At 52.5% G+C, this 18,552-nt stretch overlaps 1 protein-coding gene across 3 annotated transcripts in view; it reads left to right on the top strand.

Annotated features, from left to right (window-relative positions):
• Nucleotides 1–18,552, top strand: part of SSH2 (slingshot protein phosphatase 2) — an 89,106-nt gene that overhangs the window by 30,864 nt on the left and 39,690 nt on the right. For 2 of the 3 annotated variants that reach the window (XM_082776503.1, XM_082776502.1), the window contains one exon: nucleotides 282–325. In XM_082776503.1, coding sequence (XP_082632629.1) covers nucleotides 282–325 — 44 coding nt within the window. Of the gene's footprint in view, nucleotides 1–281; nucleotides 326–11,479; nucleotides 11,608–18,552 lie in introns of those variants that run through there. The other variant, XM_082776501.1, reaches the window with a different exon arrangement.

Here is an 18,552-nt window from a genome sequence, read left to right as displayed (position 1 = left end):
TGGCCTGCCATGTTTGGCAGGGGTCATTGGAAGGAAATGTGAATGCCTGCTAAATCCTGCACTGGCAAAAATTCTTGTAGGTCGACTTTTAAAAGGGTCGTGAGTGAACATCAAGTGACAACCGAGCAGAAAATGAGTTCCTGGGTAGTGACAGCTACGTGCAGAAGCAGTGCGGATTTCCTTTGCCTTCTGCAGTCAAACCAGCGAAATGCAAGTCTTTGGATTCTGCCTACGTTAAAGCATATTAACCCTTTTTTTTTTTTCCTCTCCTATGTGTGCAGGAGGCAGACAGCGGGGAAGAAGAATGCCGGTCCCAGCCCAGAAGGTAAGATTCTCACTTGGGGCTTGTGGGAGTCTCCAAGGACGCTGTTCTTCGTGAAGTGTTCCCCAGTGTTTTAGTTTATTTGGGTTTTGTTCTGCTTGTTTTATTCTGGATTTTTTTTTTTACCAGCATAAACACACATAACTTTCTGTCTATTGTTAATCTTGTGTAACTGTCTCATGGGTACCTTCCTAAAATATATATATATATATTTACATTTAACTGTGACCTAAGTGATGCCCTCAGTCAAGGGGCTACTGCAGCAGGAAATGGGGAAAAAATGATGACACACTAAAAACTATACATGGGGAACAGTTCACAAAGATACCAGTGAGTATATTCTCCAAATTGCTGTTTGCATCCAAGGGATGATGTGTTGCCTATAGCCAATTCTGAATAAGACGGTGATGCTGCACTTGGTGTTTGTGGAGACCTTGAATTTTGGGACCAAATCCTGGTCGTGTTCTCCTTATCTCCCGCTGACGTTGTGTGCTGTACCGTAGGGTTTGGCCCAACATCAGAATATTCTGAGAAGGATGGCCACATTCATAAACACTCTGCTCTCTGGTTTTAAGAAGTCCCTGTAGCCCTCACGAGCTGAGCTGGGTTCTGTGAGTTAGTGGGAGTATCACAGGAGGTGCTACTCTTTTCGTTTTAATTGGGATTGTTTTGTATGGAGACGTGCATTCTTGTACGTGCCAGTTTCAGTTGCTTCAGGAAGAACTTGTTTCGATTAAATGCTTATATCTGAAACCCAAACAAATACTGGAAGTCATCTGATAGAATGGTGACAAGTATTAATGGTGACAGGTATCTGGTGTTTTTGTAATGTAGTCATAGTCTCAACAGTAGACCTCTTGAAAGCTTTTTCTCCTACCCTCTAAGCCATCAAAAGAATTATTTCATCTAAACTTAAAATAAGCAACCTCAGTATATAACTGGGTAACTTGTCCAGCAGCGGGAGCACTTTCATGGCTTAAAATGTTGCAGCCAAACCTTTGAAAGGAGTGAGATTCCCTCCAGGGGGAGTAAAGGAGAAGTGAAGGTGAAGTAGTTCTCCCTTCGTGAGCTCTTTGGCTGTTACAGTTCTTTGCTTAATGCCATTTGCATGGGTAGATAACTACAAAAGCTGTCATTTTTAGTATTTAAAGGGCTTCAAAAAGATGCGGGCCTTGGTTTTGGGACCAACTTGGATGAATCTGCAAAAGAAAAAGCAGTCGTGGTTGCACATTCCCATGACTTCAGTGTAGTCCTGCAATTGCTTGGCTCGGGGAAGGTGACTGTTCTGTTCCCTCCAGGCTCCTACCCTTAAATGATGATTTAAGAATCGCTGTTTCTTCATTTTACAGCTTTCAGGACTGTTAGGAAAGCTGGAAAACACAATTCCCAAAGGCTCAGACTGAACTCAGCTAATCTCTTAATTTTAATTTCTCTCTTAGCCTTCCAGCAGTCACAAGATCAACTCATGACCTGTCTCAGTATACATAATGTATTGGAGGGGATGGGAGGCGTTTCATTGTTGTGGGCACTTAGCAACAATGGTAGGTTAGGGCTGAAACAAACATTTCTTCTTTTAATATACCTGAAATAACTTCCTAGGGTAGGAAATGACAACCTGCTGCTATGTGATGATCTGAACTCAGTGACTCCTGTGGCTGGGGTCAGAGAGCTAACCAAAGCCAAGATCCTTCATAAGGAAAACACGGGGATGGGTGTGAAATGTGTTTGATTACAGTGGGATAAAAATAAGGGTCAAACGTGGTAAGTCATCAACCTGAAGTCCTGCTGTGGAGGAGCAACAGATGTCTGTAAACAGCTCTTGAGTAAATTTATCTAATCCCCGGCTTTCAGGGGAAGGTAGCAAGTAGTAGCTGTTAAAAAATCCAGCAACCGATCTAAAATATCCTCCACGGTGGCAGAGAAATGTGTTTCAAACATGAGCTGAAACTTGCAGGTAGGTACCTCAAGAAAGCCTGCAGCAATTCGTGTATCCAGGCGCTGACCTGTGTGTGCTCTTTGAGGGCTCACACCACAGACGCTGTGATTACACGGACTGGAGCCTGACAGAGAAGGGAAAGGAAGTGTGTGGAAACGGTGTTTGAGCTTCAACCTGCTGCAGGCAGCAGTCAGATGACGTGACGAGTCTGCACTTGCACTTCCTTGGGGTTTGCTGGCACGAAGGGAGCATCAGCACACAGCTCAGCCCGTCCTCTCCCCTAGCAGCACCAGCCCTCGACGTCTGCTCTGCCGGGAGCTCTGCTCCTTCCTTTAGGATGCTCTTAAGAGTGCTTCTGCCAGCACCATCGCAGACAGGGTGAGGAGTTTTCTGCTCCGAGTTACAATCTGCTTAAAGGTTTTCCCTGAGAGGTGTTAAATATTAGAAAGAGAGCTCGTGTGTGCTCTGCCACTGGCAAACTTCTGTGCTCTCTGGCCGACTGTTTTGTACTGATGCAAAGCGAAATGGTTTGGTTCTGTGCTTGAGGGAGATGCTAAGGGATAGTGAACAAGCACCTGATCTTTACAAAGACCTCGCTCTGTTACTGAAAATTGCAGAAAAGTATTACTGCAAATACCTGGCGCTAGGACAGTAGGTGAAAACCAGTTTGGCTTTCCCTACTCTTCAAATTTTTCAGGATTTTTCCAGAACCCCTTAACCCTGCTCCCAGTGAAGCCCCGGAGGGTCACTGCACCCTGCCGTAGCTGTCAGCACTCTTGATGTTTTGGGGTGAAATCCCCAAATCCTTAGCACGAGTCCATATTCTTGCTCTGCAGCTCCTGACCAAGCCAATCCTTGTCACCTAATTCTTGGTTAATGAGACTAAGACGGAGCTACTGCACAGGCAGGTGTACCGAATGACCTATTTATTACGTTTATTGCCCTCATAACTACCTTCCAGACGTTTTTATTAGCTATCTGGAAGCTGTACAGGGCCTGCTCCTCTCTCCTGTCCCCACTCTTGTTGCTATCACACAGAACTGACTTAACGAACCCCGTGCGTTAACAACCTCTGCATCACCCCAGCGTCATTAAAGCTCACCTAAAATGCAACGAGCTCTGAGTTGTGCTTACACCAACCGGCTTCACACCGTCCAGTTTTTGTGTGCCCCGTGCCAGGGTTGCAGGGATTCAGCATCTTTGTTTTGCTGACAAACGACATCCCTGGGGCAGCAGCGGGCTGCAGCCTATGCTGGCTGCGCTGCCAGAACCTCTCGGTTGCAGTTTGTGTTTGTTGTGTTGAAATGGTGCCTCTGCTTCCCCGCGAGCTGTGCGCTCACCACTTGGCACACCTTGGAGCAGCACTCGCTGCCCCAACACAGCCTCTGAGGCCGCACAGAAGCTGCTGAGAATAAAATTGAACCTGCAGTGCTCCCCAGCCAGGCTGCCGGGACTTCCGAGGAAATCTTTGCACTTTTATGGCCTGCTGCTGGGTCAGGCTAAAGTCCGTTTGCACAGGTAAAGCCACGGGGCCTGGTGTTCCCTGGGAGTGCCACAGAAAGTGGTCGGGTCCTGCTCTGAATTTGGGGCTTGCCACCTGAAAATGTTCTCTAAAAGTGCTTGTCTGCCCCGCCTGAGGGGGGAGGCTGCGTTACTTTTGCAGCCCACGTGTGCTTACCTTCTGCTTTGGTTTTCTTCTTTAGTCAAAGTAGTTCCTTCCAGGAGTGAACTGGGAAGGAAAACAAATCAGATTATTGCTGTGATAAGAGTTGGATGTGCCAAGGTGCCTCAAGGTTTCAAGCTGTGAGTAAATACCTTTTGTTTTAAGAGTGGAAGACGCCAATTTAATGCAGAAGCTTATGGTTAATTACTGCACAGAAGTTGTTTTCAGCTACCTTGATAGCAATGCATGGGTTTCCTTGTGCGAGGTGTGGAAGGTAAGCCAGCTTCTTTGATTTTTAAGCTGAGACTCCCTGCAGGCTCCTCACCACCCGAGGGTCACAGCAGATGTGTGCGGGTCCCTGAGAGGAGAGGAGGGACCGGGTGATTCCACAGCCACTGCACTTCAAAGGGCTCTCAGCATCCACACCGAGATGCGTGACTCTTCACCATCCTGTGTCGGTTGTGACTGTGGGAGATGGGTATCGCTGCCATTTGGTGCTCCTGTGGCAGGCTCTGGTTATCTTCTATCACCTCTGGCTATCCTTAGAGCACATCTCTCACGTTAGAAGAGACTTCGAAAACCATGCGCTGCCCGTTCTGGCACCTAAACCTTCCTTGTGCTTCCTTTGCTTGCTGCCCCAGCTGCCAAACCATCATTTTGTCAGTACTTGAGCTGCAGCTGGATCTTCTGGTGGGTCTGCAAGGCACTTGGTTAACTCCACATCTTGAGTAAGAGGGAGTTGCGTGTGTGGTGTGCAGAAGAGCTTGTGTTTATCCATGCCGGAGATTACTAAGCTCCTGTAGCATGAACCTTATCTTCAGAATGCATTTCCTGAATCCATCTTTCTGTCCTTCCTTTCGGTGACAGCTTAGTCTCTCCGTGGCACTTACTACAGCTGCTTGTGGAGAATGTAATACCAAGATAAAGAACTGCTCTGTTCATCTGCCAGCTCTGCTGACCGCTGGGAAAAGTTCTGCGGGCCACGCAGCACGATTCCTGAGAGCCTTCGTTCTGAGTGCCAGGTGTTTCATCACCAGACTGTGAGCAAAGGTATAGCAATTGTAGTAAAATCAGGTTTATTAGATTGGTAACAGATACCTGCAGGGCTAGTTTACTGCAGGTTTGCTGTGGTTGCAGTGTGTTCAGGCCAGTCCGATTACATACCCGTGGTTCACAATAAGCAAGAAGAAGGCTTGAGACTCGGTCCTCGTAGCTGAAGGATCAAGCAAGTCCGTATGAGTTGTTGCATTACCAAATTCCTAGGTAAACGCACGCTGCTATTGCAAGGAGCTTGCTCAAAATATGAAGGCTTACGAAAAGTCTGATAATTTGTCATTGTAAGTGTGTGAACGGAAGAGAATGAGGAACAAGGCAAGGACAAACTTGGAAGTGAGAGGAATGAAGGTGGGTCAGATCCTTCAGCTACCACGAGGGTCTGCTCAGCGCCGAGCAAGCCCGGAGCAGCTGCCCCCCTGCACTTGTGCTCCTCCTTCAGAGGTTACAAAGGAGGGGCTGACGGGGATTCCAGACGTTCTTGTGTCTCCTGCTGAGCATGAACCAGGTTCTCTGGGCCAGAGGAGTCTAAGCTGATGAAAGATTCCAGTTGTAAATAGAAAGGGAGACTCCAATATAGCAGCTCTGGTCCCTTTCCTGGTAGGGTACCTTGGCAAGGCTTGAAAGTTACACAGCAATCCTTTGTTTTCAGCTCTGCGTGGATTTCAGGCACTCAAATGTATGGTGAGAATCCAGCAAGGGTTTCTGGACTTACTGCCATTCAGTGCTTTGGTATCTTTGCATCAAACACATTCCTTTCTAAAATTAGTTTAAAAATCAGGTTGTGCTTGACACTTGAGCGGATTTACCTGTTCCTTTTCTATAGGTCACTGAAATAGCACATTGCTGTTTCATCATCTCAGCCATGTCAGCTTGGCATTTCTTCTTTGCTGGACTCCAGGTAGTGCTGTAGTGGTTTGCAAGGCTCTGGGTTAGCGTTTCAGAAGCAGCACGGATGTTCGCATGGAGAGCAGCTTGCTGCATAAACAGGATGCTTTGCAGTTGCGTATCCAAAGAGCTACTTTTCTTCAAAGCTGCTCTGGCAATCGCTTGAGTGCGTGTGGAAAGCAGCTCTCCAGGAAGCTCACCATGTTAAACATCCTTGCTGGGAGCAGGAGAAGGCAGCTGTGGGCAAGATGTTTCAGCAAAAGTCTCTCTGTGCCTGGCAGCGTCCAACATCAGCGCTGGTACCAGACCTTCAGCCACGCTGCTCGTGTCCCTTGTGCTTCCCTTTGGTTCCAGTCCCTGCAGCTCCCCGTGCTTCTGCAGCTGTGCAGCGGGTGTAATTGAGCCTTGACCTCTTTGTGTCAGACCCTCTGAGATTTAACGATAAGCAAACTGTACAAGGATTGGGTGTGGGTTTTGTGAGGGAAGGGTTTAATGAAGTGATAATATTGCAAAATAGGTGTTGAATTCTCAGCTGAGAAGCCTAATCATTGATCGTGATGGGCAACTGACCAAACGGGCTCTAAAAGCGTGGTTTTGTTCTGTCTGTGATGCTTATCGCCCTACCTCTGCTCCTGTCTGATTCTTTGCACAAGAACTGAAAACAGAAATACTCTTTGACAGCTTAAATAACCAAATTTAGAGTGTGGCTTCCTGTTCTGACTGGTTCTTCAGGATTCAAGTACAGTTTTGCATGCTTTCCCGGTTCCTGCCTCCCCCCTCTTTTTTTTTTTCTCCTTCTCCAAACCAGATACAGGCTCCTTTCTCATTACTTTGCTGTATTTCCCTTGCTGTGCCTAACGTGCGAGTGTTGCCTTGGTGGGTGGCATGCCTCTTAGCGCTGGGAAAGTTCTGTTTCTTTACACAGTTTCTCCTCCTGCCCTGCGTGCGTTGGCTTGTTTATGACCACTGCTACCGAAATGGCTTCGTGTTGTGCTGATAAATGAGACGAGATAACACAGTTGTCTCTGGTTTTTGTGCTGCAAGGCGACTTCTCACTGATGCACTTCTCCCTCCGAAGCGGGGCACCGGGGCAGCGGTAGGAGACCAGCACAGGAGGTGCTGCTATCAGAGGCTCAGTCTCTGCCTGCTCACAGGCTGGCTGCAGTGACTGAAGGCTCTCCCCAGCTAAGCCATCTGTTTGTGCTCCTAATCCGCTCCATCTCAGCTTGGACTGCTCACTACCAAGAGCTCCACATCCGCCGAGCCGTAGGATGAGTTAGCTGACCTCTCACCGGGAGAGAAGGCACACTACAGCCTTTGACTCCTGAACAGCTGCAGAGTCTAGCACCCCGTCCTTAAAATCTGCCTCGTAAGACCCTCTTTTCCCCACCAGGCCTGATGCCGAGACAGCTGCCTGTGTGGGGAAAGATCGAGTAGAGCTGCCGGTGAGAAAACAAAGCGCTGCGCCCCGCCTGCGCACACGGAAATGAACTCGCTACCTCTGATCTCTGCGGCTCTGCCTGTGCAGGGCTCTCGTGCTCATCTGCGGGCAGTGACGTGTTGTTTTCAAACTCTGACTTCTCACAACGACGGTGGAAACAGCTGCCCGGCAGGCCGGAGCAAACTTTCCGTACGTGCCGTGAAGGTGGCCACGCGGGCACTGCAGCCGTGCATTTCCCAGGGGAGGGAGGATGTGATGGGGGGTGTTTGTCGAACGCAGCAGCCCCAGAGTTTTTGCTATAACCTGGAAACGTGGGTCCAGGCTCTGCATTGCCTTACCTATTACACTGGTGCTAATAGGTCTAAATTCCATGCCTGGCAACATCCCGCTGTCCCTTTTACCCTGAACATGGCTAACGTTACAGCTGCAGCCCCTTCCACAGGCTCACCCTGCTGTGCTGGAGGAAGGGAAGACTGTTCCTTGCTCTTGCAGAGTACCTGGACTTTGGGCAAACTTAAAATAACACCTTACCCTTCTTAGCCACTGAAAGCAGTTTCTAGAGACATGATGATAACAGCTCATGTTCATCAGGGTTTTGTTGAATGAGGGAACTGAGAGCAGCAGAGGCTTGCTGGCATACAAACCGAAATGCAGAGAGGTGGCTGGGCCCGTGTGGGGCTGTGTTACGAACCAAACGTGCCTGATAAGACAATCCCTGCTCCCACTTCAATCATCTTCATGCGAGCAGACGCCCAGCAAACCCCTGTGAGATAGGTGGGTGGGTTGTGGTGACACCCACACCTCTGGGTGGTCTGACCAGAAGCAGCAATTCAGCCTTAAACTGTTAATCTTGGATGGCACCACCAGCTCCATTAACGCCCTCTTTGCATGTGGACACTGTGCTGATGACACCCTGTCCTGCAGCTTGCTTCTGCAACTGCCAAATCTGCAGATGCTAATGCAGAGCCTGACCAGAGAGCTTCGTGCAGTTTTCCTGATGGCTGGTGTAGCCAGGCCTCGGCTGTCCGAGGAGGATCCCATTTTCAAGCTGCCAGCTCCGTGCGGGACGTGGATGTACCCTGTTAGATCACTGCAAGGTGAAAATGCACGAGGAAGGTAAGGCAGGTGGGTGTACGCTGCTGTGACTGCAGCTTTGAGGTACAGACAGTGGGGATAATGATGGTTTTAGGAATAAACTGCACCTTTTTCAGCCCTGCTGTCTGCAGAACAGAACACTAACAGCCAGGGCAAGAGACTCGTGTCTAGATTTTCTCCCTCCAGCCCCTTGAACATCTCTCCAGGGGCAGTTCTCCGGTCCCTCCTTCCGAAGTGCCTGGCCGTGCATCCTCAGCGCTCTGTCCTCATTTTTTATCAGGATGCTCCGTGCCTGGCTCTGCCTGCCCGCACGGCCGGTGCTTGGCTTTCCAAAGGTCCACGGCTGGGTCCCTTTATGGTGTCTTACACCATGCATCTAGCTGGAGCTGATGAGTCTGCGTGGTGTTCAAAGGTTAGATGGAATCCTTGCTGCCCAGTGAGAGCGATGTGGGGCCGAAATCACAGACTGGGGGCTTGGTTACTGCCCGGCCCTGCAGCAGCGTGGTGGCACTGATCCTGTGGCCTCCCCAGGAGTGTGAATCCCGACCCACAGCTCGGCCACGCGGTGCCCTTTTCCCCCCCCCCGCAGCAAAATGTAATTTCATGCAGCGGGGCTGGGAAGCGCCTGAGACCCCGGACGGATTTATTTCCAGCTTGTCACGCCGTGATTAATGCCTGGGCTCACATGCCCTGTGCGGCACGGCCGTGCTTTAGGCTCTTACCTGTCATCGCTGCGATTTCGTGCGCTTCAATCTCCGCATGCATTCACCCCAGCAGAGTGCAGCCGCTCACAGCACCGAGCGGTTCCTCGGCTCTCGTGTCCCGCTGCCTTCGTCTCCATCCCCTCAAAGCCCCTTCGTGCTGCCCCAGCTCCTCCCGCAGGCTGGTGGGCTGACGCTTCAGCTCTTGGATGAAAATAACGCGTAAATGGGCACCGGGAGCCGAGGCACCGATCTGATTTACTCTGCCTGACGGCAGGGCCACTCTCGGGCTAATATTCCAGTCTTTGTGGCAACAAACCCAGACTGAAAGCCCTTTTATTAGGATGGATTTCAATATGCGGACTCTCTGAGCGTTTCCCACTCCTGCTTTCTGAAGTTTCTGAAAGGAAAGAGCTGGGATATTTCTGTCTCCATTTGGTCTCCTAGCATATGGAGACGCAGTGCTTGTGTCCGTGTTAATCCCGGGCTCGTTCATGTGCAGCCCCATTATCCGGCTGTTAGCTGAGCCGAGAGGACTTCCACATAAGAATAAGGAGAGTTAATCACCGCGCTTGTTTTTAGCAGTTTTGAGGGCTTGCCTTTGTGATGCTAGTTGCAGGTAACAAGCCTGACATCTCTCTGGGCTCTATTTAAACGCAGTTGTTTTTCCACAATGCTTGAATAAAGCCCTTCAGTTGTTAATTAGAATAGAGGAGAAGTTCTGGGCTTGTTTTTCAGTCTCTGAACGTGTGGTATGCGTTACTACCGATGGGAGGTTCCTGCCAGTCTCTTGACCTCTGGAAGGATTGAGTTACCCTCCATTTCTCTAATGCTCTGATTTTTTCCATCGCTTCTTGCAGCTCACTTCATTTCTGTTCAGCAAAATGACTTTTTTTGGCACCGCAGCGAGCTGGCACGGCGTCTTCTTTACAGCTGCGAGGAAGAACTGTTACCAGGGATGTGCTCTGGGCTATATGAGATGACGTTGCTTGAATTAATGCAGCCCAACCATGTCCTAGCAGAACTTGCAGAATCACGAGTTCTGCCGCTTCGTCTTCCCCTGGGACCGCTGGGAGCGGGGCTGGCGGGGACCTTTCAGTGGGACCTGGGGCTGTTGCCACCGCTTGTGTCACTTTTAGAGCTCCTCTGCCCTTTGGAAGTTTAGTTGGAAACAATCCCTAGCTGAAGCTGTCTTTTGGCCTCTAGTTCTGCTCCCTGATCATGCGGGCAGTTCTGCAGTGATGCCCTGGCAATAATACATTTTTTTTTTTCCCCGTTGGGGAGGTGTTAGGACTAACACTGTGCTCCAAACCCAGGGAGTTTGGATGGCTGCCTCCATCCTCACCGCGTTTAAACCCGCTCCTTGCAGTGCCAGCTCTCTGGTGCCGTGTTACCACCCTGAGCATGTGCACCGCCCGAGAATAGCATCTTGTTTGTGTCCCCTTGGGCTGGGACAGCCTGCATTCCGTGGGAAGGGGAAGGCCGAGCGAGCCTCCAACCCTTCTCCCTTGTTTTCCTCCGCACGAAGCAGGGGGTGCAGGACGCAGCTGGGCTCTCGGGCTGGTGTGTGCGGGGCTGCGTGGGGCTCCTGGTGGAAAACTGCACGGAGGTGGTGGAAAAATCCCGGGTAGTGGATGAGGTCTGTGGGCAGGAGCCTCTTTTCTGCCTTTCCACCCTGCAGGTGCTGGAGCTGGGCATTAAATAGCTTCGGGAGGTGGCTGCCTGGCTCCTGGGCTGGCAGGTCGCTGAGCACCATGCTTCCAGCCACCACCGCCTTGCCCTGCCTCCTGCAGGCAAGGAATCGAGGCCGATCCACTGCCTGCCTTCCACAAACCCCATTGGGGTGCTGCAGGGGGGCTGCAGGGCACCCTAAAGCCCACCCAGCCCTGGCCCCACAGTGCCACCAGCCTGCATTGCCCACCCAACCTGGCCTTGGGCACCAAGGGAGGGACCCCCACAACCTCAAACGAGGGTGTTCCGGCCTCAACCTGACCGAATGAGGAGAAAAAAAACCCAAAACCCCAAAAACCGCCCTAAAACCACCACCCCCCGCTGCCCCCCGCTGCCCCCAGCCACGTGCGGCCGGAGGCGTGGCCACACCACGAGGGGGCGTGGTCACACCACGAGGGGGTGTGTCCACACCATGAGGGGGCGTGGTCACACCACGAGGGGGCGTGGCCACCACGAAAGCGAGTGCTGCGGGGGGCGTGACCAACAGGGACGGAGGCGTGGTTGTGGGCGTGTCCAGGCGGGACGGGGGCGTGGTTATGGGCGTGTCCAGGCGGGGGGGCGTGGCCGCCCCTGCGCAGTGCGGCGGGGAGCGGCGCGGCGCGGAGCGGGGGCAGCGGCGGCGGCGGCAGCGGCTCCCCCCCCCCCCCCCCTTCAATACCCCCCCCATGCCGCGGGGCCGGGCGGAGCAGCGCGGGGCGGCCGGGCCGCTGGTGGCGCCGCGATGATCCCCTACTTCTCGGACAACGCCGTCATCTCGCAGGGAGCCATCGCCCAGCTGTGAGTAGCAGCACCCGGGGAGGGGGGGTCCCCGGTGCCGGTTTCCTCCTCCTGTCCCCGCTTTGTCCCCGCTCCGTGCCCCCCCCTCCTGCTCCGTCCCCGTCCCTCCGAGCAAACTTTTCTCTTTCCGGCAGCCGCGGCTCGTCCCGGGGCTTTCCCACCGCCCCCGCTCGGTGCCCGCAGGGGCTCGTTCCGGGGAGCGCTGAGCCCCGGGGTGCTGAGCACCAACATCGCTCAGCACCGGGGTGCCGGCCCCAAATCGCCTCCTTTACCCCGTGGGCTGCCCGGTAGCAGTGCTCCGGGCAGCACTTCGGCTCGGTACGGGGTTGTGGGGTTGCTTTGGGGCGGTGGGGGAGTTTTTAGGGAGGCAGGCAGCGCGGTCAGGTCCTGCTTGAGGCTTCTCTACCGCTGTTTTGTCCCATGGAGGCATCACGGAAGGTTTAAAGGTAGCAGGAGAAAGCACCGGGGGTCCCATGGGGGCTGCGTGCCTCTATCCAGGAGCCCTGGCAAAGCCCCGAGCTGCACGGCGCTGCCCAGCTCGCAGTAGGGACCCCTGCTTGTGCTCGGGGTGGAAACCCGTCCCAGGACTCCGTGGCCTCTTTTTGGAGCACAAGCAATCCCTGCTGCGTTGGGTAATCAGCTAAGTCTCTCTGAGCCTTTCATACCTGACCCAAAATGCTTGTAATTGGTCTTTTTTTTTTTTTTTTTCCTCCCCGCTCGCTCGCGGCGGTGCCTGTAAGTGTTCCAGCTCTCCCTGCGGTTGCTGATAATGAAGGTTTAGCAGCGATTTACCTGAGCTGTTCTGTAGGAGCAGGAATGCAAATTGGCCGTGCCCTGGGCTTTGGGAAATAAAAACACTTCTGCGATTGTGGGGAGAAAACCCCAAACCCCAACGAACCCGCTGTAGGCTGAAGCCCTGCCTCACGGATCGGTGGGGTTTACCGAGCTCTGTCAGGTAGCTAGGTAACAATTTCAGTGCTTTTAAGGTGTTTGCTCTACACGCTGCTCAAACACTGAACGCAGGCTTTGAGGCCGTCCGGAAAGGGACGGAAGGAGAGGGGAAACGGGGCGCTGGCAGCCCCAGCTCCCACCTGGGCGCAGGGCGCACCCGTTCCTCCTCTGGCTGGGGAGATAACTGGGTTATCGGGGAGCTCACGCCGTCCTTTGCCTTTCCTGCAAGGAAAGATTAACAAGCGTGAGAGTGACAGAGCTTTTAGCCCACGCATAAATGTCTGCACGAGGCTGGATTAATATTTTGAGAGCTGTCTCAATCAGGACAGTGTCCGGGGCTGGCACAAGAAGGACCTGTTTTTAAATTTACACTGCTCTAATTACAGGTTCCTAAAGGCTGGGTAATATCAGGCGTCCTGATTTCCTTGTGGGCAAGACCTAAAAATCTAGATTTTGTTCCTTTTGAAAGTTATTCTCTGCGGAATGAGGAGGACGTCGGCGACCCAAATGTTGTCGGGAACTTGTGTTTCAGTGTTCTTTAGTAGTTGTATTTGGCTGGTCAGCTCTGGCTTTCAGAGATCAGCACAAATTGCTCCTGTGTTGACGCTTTTAGCCACTAACGTGGTCAGCTGCCCTGGGTCTGATTCATTTCAGGTTCACAAGGACTCAAATCCATATCTGAGGGACTTGGGTTTCTCCAAACGCTCAGGATTTACGGTTGTAACTTGTTCCAGAAAGTCTTGCTACTCTGGGTGAACCTAGTGGGACTTCTGCCGATTTCCTGGCTTTATTTTTGTGTGGGATTCAGAATTCGCTTTGGTCTAATGAAACCCTAAAGCAGCTGATGGAGAGATAGAAGGAAAAAAGCCAAACTTCAGACATCCTGCGAATACCAGAGAATTTTTTTAGCAGAAGCAGCCTGGAGAGATTGCCGCAGATCACTTCTTCCTGTCTGCAGCCGCTTCCTTTTTCTCGTGCCAAGTTTTAGGTATCTAACTCGCTGCTGGTGCCCCTGAAGTGCTTTTTCCGTGGCCCTGTGATAGCGCTGCTCCTCGTGCCAGATGCCTCTGCCGCCCGGTTCCCCTCTTTGTGGTGGTAGCAGGGAAGGGTTACCCACTGGGAGGGCACCGGGACAGCCAGCAGTGCCTGAGGATGTCGGTGGGTGCCTGCCCTTGCTTCCAAACCCCAGCACCCAGCTGTGGTTTTTAAATCCCTTGGGATTTGGGTGCGTTTTGGGCTGCGTCCTGTGCCTTGAAGCAGCTCTGGGAGCCCACGCCGAGCACGTGTTGGAGCGCTCCGAGTGTTTACTACCGCATCCCCCGACGCTCCTGGAGCCAGATGGATCTGAAAATGAACACGCTTGCTTCATCCCAGCCTGTGTCCTATTATAAGACGTTAACTGAGAGTTTTTACAACGAGTATTTTAAACACTGGGGGACAGATCGAAGCAGTACGTGTGGTTTATTCACAGCGTTACGGGTACGGCTCGGAGCTCTTAAAAAGAGAAGTAAAACCCAGAAGTTTATCAGAACACTTTTCAGCAGAGGGTTAAAGGTAGCCACAAAACGTTGCTGCAGGCTTGTTGTCCCCCAGAATCGCTCTTCCCGTAAGCAGCAGCCCTCCGCTGGGGTGTGAAGAAGCGGCGTGACGCCGTAAGAGGAAGCTGCAGGTGATTGCGGGCGGCATCACCACGTGATACGGACCCGTTTTATCGCCGCCACCTCACCGCACCGTGTCCTTGTGCCCGGGTCCTCATCCTTCTCCACCCTGCCGTTCACTTTCGTCTTCAAAGCCCTGCGGCTGCGCCTCGGTGCTGTGAAGTCCCGAGGGCACCTCGCTTGAAGCTGTGCCACGTGCCCCGCCAGGATCCTCGCTGAGTGCATGGCCACCGGTGCTGCGCTTTGGAGAGCTCTTAATTTATTTTTTGCTGCACGGGAAGCTTTACTTTTTCCCTGCTCGCAACGTTCCTGCTGCCAAAAGCCCTGTTCGCTCAGCAATTAGGCTGCCGTCCTCGGAGCAGCGTGCTATTGGAAATCTTTAATCGCCTCTGTAGCTCCCGAAGTACTTTAGCATTGTGCTGAGAATCGGCGATACTTCAGGTTTGAAGAGATGATGCTCGGAAAGCCGGTGTGTGCGGCTCCAGAGGATGGCCCCAGATGCAGCAGGGACACGGAGCAGCATTCGGGCAGCCCCTGGGGGTCCAGCCTGGCCCCTTGCCCCTGGGCACAGCACCTCGTGCTGGGCTTCCCACTGCCCTGCAGGGCTGCCAGCCTTCTCTCATCTTCCTTCCTCTCGCCCCGATAACAAATATGACGTGTAAAAGGTCCCTTACTACCTGCTGAGCACTAAAAGCCGTGCAAATAAGCTGTGGTAATTGGGTAAAAGTAGCGTGCTGCCTGCTCCGGGCTGATCATTAACCCAGGCAGGGCCCTATTGTTCATAACTACTTTTCCTGTTTGGCTTTTCCTTTTATTCCCCTGGAAGCTACGGGTGTTTGTCTCGCTGAGCCTTCCTGGTAGGGGGCAGGGAGAAGGATGGAAGGAGGTTATGGGATGAGGTTGAGGGATGGGAGAGGTTATGGGATGTAAAAGCAAAACTTGGGCAGCACACGAGGGTTCCCCACACCACCCAGCAGCTATGAGGTGGGATATTTTATGGGGGAAGCCCCCGCAGGGCTGCCCAGCTCCTGCCAAACAGGCTGCGAGGGGCAGAGGTTGCCTCTGAGAAGGACTCCCCATCGTCCTGGAACTTCTGCAGATGCTCCTTGTCTCTGGAAATGCTTGGGATTTTTTGCAGGATTACAAAGCAGAAGGACCCGGGGCGAGATTATCAGCAGAAAAGGACCTTTTGGGGCCGCTTCGTAGGCTGCCTGGGATTTTTCCACAGGACTCTTACTTCCTCGTACCTTTATCAGACAGCCCCTGGCTAAAATATTGCTTCATTGTTTTTTAAACAACTTCAGGCAAACTTTCTCGAAACGTTGCTCCCGACCAGTGCTTGCAGGGTCAGAGAGAGTTTAAAACCCCGCATCCCGCTCCGCCACGGGCTGCGGAGAGCTGCCGCCTCCTCTGCATCGGTCTGGCAAACAGCATCCAAGTTATCAGCCCGTATGGGCCTAAAACTAGTTCAGCAAATATTTTTTCTCCAGTGTAATGGCTGTAATGTGTCCAGAGCAACTCTGCAGCTTGAGTTTCCAGCCGCGGCGCCCCGGAGCAGCTAGCTGAAGGCTCCCAATTAATTCCCCAAATGCAAGGGGGTGAAATTCCCCCGCTGCCCTTCAGCCTTGCACGGCTGTGCTTTTGGTGATGTGTCCAGCAGCCAGCCCCTTGCTTTGCCTGCTCGTGTGGGCCGGGGCTTTAATTTAGCAGCTTGGAAGTAACTGGAGACCGGGAGCGGTGGCTCTGCAGCCACTTGTGACTGCCGGGGGGGATTAGCCAAGTGCTTTGCGACAGGGAGAAGCCTTCTGGTTCAAGGACACCAAGCAGTCGCAGCTGGGGAGGAGAAAACCCTGTAGGGGAGAATAAAACCTCATCCATACCCCAGTGTCAGCTGGGGCTGAGGGTGCTGGAGCAGCCCAGCCTGTGAGGGTAGGGTCAGCCCCTCTTGGAGTTGGCAGCTTTTCCCATTTGGGCATTTTTAGGGATATTAAGGCCACAGGCTCCTCGTTCAGTGCATTTTTCTTGTTTATCCCGTACTTATCTGGCCCTCCTCAGCCCTTTGGAGTCTGTCGGTGTATTTGTAATAAGCCATTTAAGAAGCGTGCTTTTTCTCAAAACACCTTTGTTACAAGTAGGCTAAACCCGCGGGCTGCTGAACCAGAAGTGATTTAGCCCTTTCTGTAAACAAATGATCTTTGTCACTTCGCAGTGAAGCCCTCGGCTTGCCCGCACGCTTCCCACAACGGCTGGACGAGGTCCGTGCCGTCCCCCAGCGTGTGCTTCCTTGGCTCTGGGGTCTCTGTGACTCCTGCGTTGGGTTTACACGGGGAAACTCCAGGCTTCTCCCTGGGGAGGTGCAGGTTTGTCACAGCTGGGTTCTGGCTCTGCAGTCCCAGAGATGAGCTGGGGTATGTCTGTCCTTCGAGGCAGCGCTGGACCAAAGCGCCCTGGCTCTGTGGGCAGGGACCCGGCCCTACAGAGGACTGCTGGGGTGAGCTGAGCTTGGGGTCAACTTGGGTGAGTTTGGGATTCATTCGGACGAGCTGAGCTTGGAGTGAAGCACCCTGACACCAGCACACAGGCGGCTTAGGAGCTGTCATCTGCTCTGCACTTGCCTCCTGCATTTAGAAATCACCTCCTTGCCGTGTCTGAGCTCCGGGGTGTCTCCGATCTCCTTGCACCTCCTTCTCCAGCATGCAGAGAACGGATTTGCTCGTCCAAGCCTCTGGTCTCCCCGCAGCCTCAGCCCTTGGGCCGCCCAGCAGGTCGCTTTGTGGCCAGCAGTGTCGTCACTTGGGCACGTTCAGCTCACCGAGACGCCGGGCGGCTTTCCTGATGTCCCGGGGCTGATAAAAAGGCTCCCAGTGGCAGGTGGGACTGCAGTGGTGTTATTCTGATTACCCAACGATAACCGACTCCACCAGGCCATAATTTCAGGGGAACCTTCAGCTGCACACAGCTACAGATAAGAGAAGTTATCATCGGTTTCACCTTTGTCCTCTAAAACTTGGTCTGCTGGTGTCTTGCTTTCTTTACCTTGATGCTGGATTAAAATGAGCTCAGAGTTGTGCCCACACCCGTTCATTTTATTTTTTTAAAGCTCGTTGAGTGGCAGCGTGTGATGAGTTCGTCACTGGCCGGGATGATGATGATGATGGTAGTTTGGTGGTGGTGGTTTTCCCTTTATTTACTTTGAAAAGGAGGAGGAGAAACCCAAACCCCAGCGGGAAGCGGCACAGCTGCATTCCTCCGTGTGTCGCAAGGACGGAAAGCCAGTTAGTCTAAATAAAAACAAATAATTTGTCAGCACCATCCCTAGCCCCCCTGCTGCTTTAGCACGGCGAGAAGGTTGCAGGAGAGCAAACGGAGCGGGGCCGTGCCTCGTTAGCAGGCGGGGTGCTGAGTGCGGGAGAAACACCCAGCTGCGAGCCGGGCCGTGGGACATTCGGTGTGTGCAGGGAGCTGTGGGTTGCTGAGCACTGCCTGCGAATGTCAGGGCTGTTGGATGGGCCCAGAGGTGGAGGTTTTTGAGAGCAGGTCCCTCTGGCAGCAAGCAGGGAGGCAGGGAGATGTAGGGCAGGCACTCAGCGCGTTGCAAAACCCTGACCCCACTGCAATGGTCCTGCTTTGTCCTCAGTTCATCTAAGCACATCATGAAATGCTTTGCGGTAGTTGTTCACACTTGAAATTAAGCAAATATCTATCGTAGAGGCTTTTTAAAAGCTGTTTAAGAGCCTTTTCCCTAAAGTACGCTCTGTTCTTAGAGGCTTCTTCGGGTCCGCGCTCGGTGTTGCATCGATCGCGCTGCTTCCACGTGTGGTTTTTAAATGGGTTCTCATGTTTTTAGGAAATACGAGGCCCTGCGTTAAGAGCTACTGAAAATTGGCTGCCAAAGTGCTGAAAGTGCTAATTCTGATGAAATTTAGCACCTGATTTCGCAGGGATAAACACATCTGGAATCTCTGCTCTTTGAGTTCAAGCTCTTGTAAAATAAAACTTTATTTAATGGGTTTCCAGCCCGAGACCTAGTCAGCTAAACTTCGCAGGGTTCTTGTGTTGAGTTAAAAACGCCTGAAAACACACTGAAAAGAGGAGTGCTGACATCTCCTTTAGCTGGAAGTCACGGGAAGATATTAAGAGTAAGTTAATTTGCAGCTGTGCCGAGGAATCTCAGATGCAAAGCTGCTGCAGGGCCGTGCTTCGGGGCGATGTGTGCTGGTGTTGCCTTTTCTTTCCTGTTCTATGGTCAGATAGCACAAAATATGCATGGTTCAAGTGATGCTGCTTCTTATTTCAAATTTGCAAGGGTCTATATAAGCACCTTGCAGTGCCGTTG

The sequence above is a fragment of the Aythya marila genome, assembly GCF_965140915.1.
Source record: "Aythya marila genome assembly, chromosome: 20".
Classification (NCBI taxonomy): domain Eukaryota; kingdom Metazoa; phylum Chordata; class Aves; order Anseriformes; family Anatidae; genus Aythya; species Aythya marila.
This window is presented reverse-complemented; position numbering and strand designations above follow the sequence as displayed.